This window comes from Aplysia californica, unplaced genomic scaffold (assembly GCF_000002075.1).
Source record: "Aplysia californica isolate F4 #8 unplaced genomic scaffold, AplCal3.0 scaffold00208, whole genome shotgun sequence".
Taxonomy (NCBI): Eukaryota; Metazoa; Mollusca; class Gastropoda; order Aplysiida; family Aplysiidae; genus Aplysia; species Aplysia californica.
The window spans coordinates 934,450-942,456 of record NW_004797478.1 but is presented as its reverse complement, the minus strand read 5'-3'; the positions used below and the strand labels follow the sequence as shown (position 1 = coordinate 942,456).

Sequence of the window (8,007 nt, the reverse complement as noted above, 5' to 3'; positions counted from 1 at the left end):
ATATGCACATAATATGTTTTGTCCAAAACCAACAATTGAGCGTTATTACGTTTCCAGCAAACGTACATTCCTTTTCTTTCTTGAATGGAGAATGGCCTTGACGAAGTAAAGAATTGATCAGTGAATCAATCAGTTAATCAATCTATTAATTTCCTTTTTCTTAGTTTATGATGGCTTTGAGTAAAGCGTAGAAAAGTGGCTCAGATCGATATTTTTGCCCCCACTCAATAATGTCATATAAGGTGATCAGAGACATACAGGAGCATTCCTTTTAGACTGCAAAGTTCCTTACGAACCAGTACCTGCAACCTTCTTTTTGGACCAGTAAAATATGGGCTACTTTTGGAGCAGTAAAAGATGTTTTACCTTTGGACCAGTAGTATCTGCCGATCTTTTCTTTTAGTTGGGGGTGGGGGGGGGGGGTACACACCCAAAGTCCTGATTCGGCTCAAAATTATGGAATTTGAGTTGTGGGCATGTTTAGCTTCCTCAGCATGTCCTACAACTGTTTCATCGCGTAAGAACCCATAAAAACCTATTTTTTCCCCATACCGCGCTTGTTTGTCAACATGATTTCCTCATAAAGTTAAAATCTTGTTCTTTTATCGGGCGTTTTCTCTAAACGCGATTTTTCTCTGTACCTTTTTGAATAACTCCATTTTTTTTTACAATCTTCATGAAGTTTTCACAAAGTGAAAAGAAGATGTAATACTACAAATTTCTATGTTGAATTTTTGATGTATGAAATAGATTTTTGTTGGTGGTGTCTTGAGTGTAGATTTTCACGGATTTTTTTACAAACTTGAATACTACCTCATGAAAAAATTAATTAAACATTTACTAGTTCGTTTAAGAAAAAAATCAACAGACATATTTTTAGATCTAATGTTTGCTAACATGCATCTAAAAAAAACCAAAAACCAATTTATTTCCCTGAGTAATAATTAAGTGCGGTATTCATTACGTTAGACATGTCAACAAAATTCAATATGGCCGCCGTATCAATGGAAACAAAACTTTTTTTTCAAAACTTTTTTGAGGATTTTAACACTATTTACTATGCTTGTGTGAAATTTGGTGAAATTTGGTTAACTAATAAGATAGATAGACTTCAGGTGTAGCCTCCCCCTCCCCTTAATTTTAGAATCAACCTTTCGATTTGATTATCCTATTCGCTAAATGCACAGCTGTCATTTGAAACAGATTAACTTGGCCTTTCTGACTGTCTGCTTTGTATTTTATTCTTTCCCCACGCTCACTACGGGGAAGTTAAAAAAGTAGGACTTCGAGCAAGCCAAATGTTTTCTTTACATAGATCTAGATCTATATCATTTTGAAGCTGAGTCAAAATTTCTTTTGTTTGCCCGTTTATTTAATACAACCTTTTATTGAATCACTCTTGAAAGTGTCTACACTTTCTTTATTTGCTTTACTATATTCATCCTCTTGTACCATCTATGAATGGCGTCGAGGGGATAAAGAGCTTTCGGTCTCTAGCAAGCTGGATGGGAAGGTTGGGTGGAATGTGGGTCTTCAGTGTGTCTTCCTTGGTCTTCCCCATGCATTAAAGTGTGTACATGCAGTGTGAAAATTACTTCTTCCCCCCACGCTCATCTCCCAGCTCCCCCCCCCCCACCCACACACTCGCCCCCCAACCAGCGAACACCCTCGCGCAAACATACCCCCCATTCGCCCCCCTCCCCCTCACCCCCCCCCCTTTTGATTCAGCTCACCAGCCAACTCTAGAATACAGCCCTGGCAAAAAAAGCACATTGTCACAACCATGGTGGTGTGTTTGGTAAAGCTGAACATATCTCACTTTCACTTCCAGCGTCTGTGGACGGTGCAGCGGTGAGGCACTTTGCAGTCGCATGCAGGAAGTCAGGGTTCGATTCTCGACTGGGGAGAACATTTTTATCGAGTATCTCAGTCTTTCTGCTGGGATGTTTTACGTGTCTCAATCATAGCCCGAGTTTGTTATGACAGGTAGGGTTTGAATCCCGTCTCATAAATCATCTAAATTGTATAAATGGGATGTAAAAACATGTACATGAAAAAGATCACATTCCTTGAGCCCCTTGTTCTCGATGCCACTAATACTACCTGGCGAAACAAATCAAATTGACCTGTTCAACTGGTCTAAAAATGATGCACCCAGCACAGAACCCAACCATGGTATCAAAAAGACCGAGGACGCTTCGTTAGCTCATTGGTATTATGCTGGCCTTCGGAGCTGACGGCCCTGGTTCGAATCCCCAATAGGTGTTCTAAAACTCAATCTTACTAGCTTGGTTTGTCAGAGATGTACGTTATATTCAAAGGTCTTATTTATCAAATGCCTTCATGTTCAAAGCTGGACGGTTCTTTTCGTTAATCCTTCATTTAAAAAGCGTTATAGCAAAGGTTTCAATGTTTAAAAACAATACCAAAGCATTTTTTCTCATGGAAAGGCAAAGCAAATATTAAGAGGACAAATAATTTAACATACACAACTGTGTACATTTTTTATGTGTCTGAGGGGAGGTTGATGCACACCTGTTCGACAAACTTGGCAGACTAGCATTATAAGCTCCAAACTCAGGTCCATGCAAAAGGCAAAAGCTTCGAATCGAGTTTGCTATAAATGACTTTATAGGGCCGAATTTGGGTTAACCAATAGTTCGTTTGTGTTAAACTCATTAACTCTTCAAGGACGTAGCGGACACACACGTCCGACCAGCAGCTGATCAATTAGCTACGTTTCTGTACATTTCGAACCACAATAAACAAGTCAGTAACGATGATTTTGCTTATTTCATAGTATGCATGTTGATGTATGCCTTTTAAAGTTTCAAATATAGATGAAACAAAATCGGAAACCTGTGTGAATTAAGCAGTTATGCCCCAAAATAGCACAACCTTATAGTATACGTTGTGGGATAACCAGAATGCGCGTCTTAAGTGAGTTAAGCCTATAGGTGGTTTTGTTGAACCCAATGAGCCTATAGGTCGTTTTTTTTTTTTTTTATTCATTGAGCAAGTAAACAAAAACTTGGAAGACAACCTGTGGTGTTGGTGTCTGGCACTACACTGGTTTTTTTCCTATGACACCTTATCTCTCATCCTTCTTTTCTTTGTTTGTTACTCTATAGTAACACCTTTAATCTTCGGCGACCATATGACCCATTTGTGTTGCAAGTGCCGTGAAACGTGAACGAGGTACTTAAAGATGATGATAACCGTTTAGTGAATGGGGAAAAGTAAGACGGACGTATAAAAAACAACAGAGGAGGAGTAAAAGGGCAGGAAACAATGAGCACAGTACATACCACAGGCAAATATGAGGGAAAACAACACCCTGTAGAACAAAAAACATTATGTTTATTTGAGATTAAACAGAACAATATAGGAGCAATTTTTTTTCATCACTAGAATGTTGCTCAGGAAGAAAAAGATAACTGTAACGAACTGCATATTATAACTAAACTTATTTTTATCTCATTCTGCTCTTGTGGTCCTACCATTTGATACATCATTTGCCAACTCTCTGAGATCTTAATAAAAATCGACGTACGGAACACATCATTGTTAATCTTTTTTTTTGTATGGCTTCCTGGTGATTATGTGTGACTTTCTTGTTGAATTCTTTCAGCCTGGTTGGTGAGTGGAGATTTTGTGGCAATCTTTCTTCCCTTCCTCGAGGTATCGATGGACCTTACTTTGTCTTTCCACCAGAGGTTCAGTAAGGCTAGCTTAAAATTAAAAGACAAAATACAGACAAAACAGAATATTATGTGCACGCGTCGGGCCCCAAGCTTTCGGCAGATTTCTTTATTAGAGTGTACGCTTCTACATCTCTTGCCCAAATGCTAAACAAAGGAGGCAACCCCATCGCGCGCGTCTAGTCTCGCGGTTGTGGTGGCATGCATACCTTTCTACACTTCTCCAAACTGTTGTAATTGTTCCCGTTACCATGGCAACCTCCGTAGATGAATGACTCGCATTCACCCGTCTCAGTATTGAAATAAAACCTTTCAATTGTTTGTTTGCAAACAGGTTTTGATTTGGGAAGGAAGCAGTCTGGGTGTGGCGTGGTCTGGCCTACACTTTTCCTGATGGGTTCGGTGCAGCTATTGTCACAATCCTCCAATGTCCCGAAGTTGTTCAGGTTACCCACGCAGCCGGAGTATCTAAATTTCTGGCACTGTTCGGCCGTTCTGTTGTAGAAGTAACGAACGTCAGGCTGTCCGCAGAGTGTGCTTCCTCTGTCCATCCCCAGATAGCAGCGTGCAGTCGGGCACGACTTTTCGCAGAACTGTTCTTTTTTGAAACGGTTAGCCCTAGAGTTGCAACTTCTATAACGGTATCGTCTGCATTTACCATCAGTGACATCGTAGTAATACTGCCTGGTACACTGTCCGTCGGCCCTTTCACGTTCTGCTCCTAGAGTACACACGCACGCTGCTCGACATTCGGAGAAGCTGCGGAAGTTGTTTCTATTCCCGTCACAACCTGAGTAAGTAAATGGCTCACAAGACTCTGTCTCCCTGTTGTAGAAGTAATGGGTGTAAGAGCCGTCGCACTCTCCGCGGACGCTTGGTAGGCTGCAGTCTGAGGGGAGAGAAGAGAAGATTGTTTACAGTCTGTCGATAGAGAAGAGAAGATTATTTACAATCTGAGGGTTGAGAAAATTTGATTAATTACAGTTTGGGGACAGAGATTAGAAGATTTTTTATAGTCTGAGCGTAGAGAATAGATGATTAATTAGTTTCTGAGCAGAGAAGAAAAGATTGCTTTTGTCTCAAAAGTTGATGACCATTGAGAGACCCGGAGGGGCTATGGCGATGCCTCCTTGTCGACACAGCGATGGAGATAATTGTTTTGAAACCTTAGGTGTATCGTGGTGTAAACAAACGATTGTCAAAATAACATGGAAGAAGTTATCATTTTTCTGCTCGATTGGCAAACTTATCGATTTTCTTTTTCGTGACTCAACACCTTTTTATGTTAATATAAAAGCACATTACTGTGTGAATGTAACTAAAAAAAACACATTTATCACAGGAACTAAAATTACCTTCAAACTGTCCATGGGCATATTTTACTACTGTGTTACTCTTCTCTACAATACAAGGGTCTGAGAGACTCCACCAGTATTTTTGTTACAGAGTCAAGGTTTAGTTAAGTTAGGTTTATTCACAGAATTAGAGATATGTTTAAAGTAAGCCTTAAGGCTTGGGTTTCAATGGTTAGCCTGTTCCAATAACATTAGGTTTCCAAACCTTTAGTTAACTACATTTGTATATATTAGGTTTCAATTCAAGCAATATATCTTTGTTGGCGTCTCCCTTATTATAAGAGATAAAAGAACTAATTTCAAAGTAGTCAAGCCGATGGCCGTGTATATATATTTAAAGCGAATTACGTTTTATAGCATTATAAATCCAATTTGGTCATGTTAACGCTACAGATTTTCTACAGGCAATCAGTAGCCCCTACTGTCTTAAAGGAATGACAGATATTCTTTAAAAATTGTAAAACAAAAGAAGATGTTAATGATTTCTACTTAGTTCCAACGGCAAGGCAAGGTAATATGTACACAATACGTTTAGATTCTGCGTAATGTAGCTATCAGCAACGTGCAACGTAATAACAAACTGCGTGTATCGTTATTACGACAGGCTACATGTAACATTTTAAAAACAATCTACTTGTAACTTTATTACAACAATTTACGAATGACGTTATAATAACAATCTAAGTGGAACGTTATTATAACAAGCTACGTATTACTTTATTACAACAATTTACGAGTACACTTACAATAACAAGCTACGTGTAACTTAAAAAAAAACAACCTACATGTCATTTTATTACAACCATCTACGAATAACGTTATAATTACAAGCTACGTGTATCGTTGTAACAACAAGCTACGTGCAACATTTCTTTTACAACAAGCTATGTGTTAAGTCATTGCAACAAACTACGCGTACCGTATGGTAATAAGCTATACGAAACTTTTTTTACAACAAATATGTGGCAATTTTTTACATAAGCTATGTGTAACCTTTTTTTTACAACACGATACGTGTAACGTTGCAATATCAGGCCACAAGTAACGTTGTACATGTAGTGTCAGGCTACAAGTAACGATTAACGTATTGTCATGATAGGCTACAAGTAACGATTAACGTATTGTCATGATAGGCTACAAGTAACGCTGTAATAATTAATACTTGCTGTGAACAAGAATTTACAATGGACGCCTGCGTTGTAACGGTTATGCGCTTTGCTCTTGCATGTAGGAGACCCGACTTCAGTTACCGAGTGGGGAGATTTCCTATTGAGTATTTCAGTATTAACTGCTTGGAAAATATTGTTTTTCTTTTAGCCTTGGTGGTCGAAGTGCAGCTACCAAAATGATCTAAACTGTGTCGATATGAGCGTAAAATCATATACATTTATGACACGACCAGGCGAAATCAGACGTTCGTTCATTTCTTTGGCTTTGAAGTTATTGTTATAGTCTTAAAGCTTGGCAATTTGTCTTGCATGAGATTGAAAAAAGTACCCATCTACCTTGCCTGAAAGTCGAGATATTTGCAGTTCAAGAAGGTGGTAGAGATCTAGTCGCTTGTTGTCAGGTATGAAATTAGCGAGAAAACAGTTTTCCGTTTGAGCTTGAGTGTCCTTGGGAACTTAACATGACACTTTTTCCAAACCGAAAGTTGTTTGTAAATGGCGTGATAGCTGTTGCGCGTAAAAATAAAAAAAGTCTTGGGGGAAAAAACCCAACTGTCAGAGAAATGCCGGTTTCTTTAATTTCAGTACTTTGACGAGGGCCTGATTTCACCCACAATGTCCCACATAAAAAAGTGTACTTACATTTGGGCTGCTGGTTCAACACCTCATGAAACCTAAATGCCAGGGCGGCTGGCAGAAGACACAGCAAGACGACCAGGTCTTTCATGATGGCGCTGGATTCTGTTCAGTTGTCACGTGATCAGTGGCAGGTAGGTCTGGGATGGAGCTTTCGCTCACTGTGTAAGGATGTAACCAAAAAAGTACAGATTAGAACGTTGGAGGACAACACGCTGCCCTACAAGTTCAAAGCTCTATCTGCTCTGTATCTACTTCTGGGAAATTTGAACTAAAGGATGAGTTTCACAACATGTCAAGATTTTTTAAATATTACCTCAGTTTGCACTGTAGGCTTCCCAGAAAGCTAAGAATGCTCCTGAGTTTTCTATGGTCTGCTGGGATAACAGTAATTGCAGAGTGCATAGAGCAAGCTGTATAGCGTGGATATGGACTATATAAATGATATTAATATTATTATTATTACTATTATTATTATTATTATTATTATTATTATTATTATTATTATTATTATTATTATTATTATTATTATTATTATTATTATTATTATTATTATTATTATTATTATTATTATTATCATTATTATTATTATTATTATTATTATTATCATCATCATTATTATTATTACTATAATATTAGCCTTATGAGTCATTTTACAAAAAATATTGCTGCGAGTAATAATGGGGAGATTGATAAAAAGTGTAAAACCAGAGATATCTAAAACGCAATTCGGCTTTGTTCCTTACAAGGGCATCAGAAATGCTATATTCACCTTAACAATGTTAATGGAAAGATGTAGTGAAGCACAGACAAATCTGTTATGCTTTATAGATTATTCAAAGGCGTTCGATAAAGTTAGACATGATGAGCTATTTAAAATACTGGAAAAGCTAGAAATAGATGGAAAAGATCTAAGAATTATCAGGAATTTGTACTGGGACTAAAACGCAGCTGTACGAATTAATGGAGAATACAGTGAATATAAGCAGATTAGGCGGGGAGTGAGGCAAGGATGTGTTATGTCTCCAGACCTCTTTAACATGTACAGTGAAACAATCCTTAGAAACATAGAAGAATGTCCAGGTCTCAGAGTAAATGAAGAAAAGATTAATAACATCGACTATGCAGATGACAAAGTTTTAATAG

At 38.1% G+C, this 8,007-nt stretch overlaps 1 protein-coding gene across 1 annotated transcript; it reads right to left on the bottom strand.

The window, feature by feature from the left end:
- Positions 1-3,880: 3,880 nt before the first annotated feature.
- Positions 3,881-6,952, bottom strand: LOC101862036 (boophilin-H2-like). Its single transcript, XM_005099307.1, has 2 exons — positions 6,868-6,952; positions 3,881-4,590 (listed from the first exon to the last, which is right to left on the bottom strand). The coding sequence occupies exons 1-2, from the start codon at positions 6,950-6,952 to the stop codon at positions 3,881-3,883; spliced, it is 795 nt and encodes a 264-aa protein (XP_005099364.1).
- Between the last annotated feature and the right edge of the window lie 1,055 nt (positions 6,953-8,007).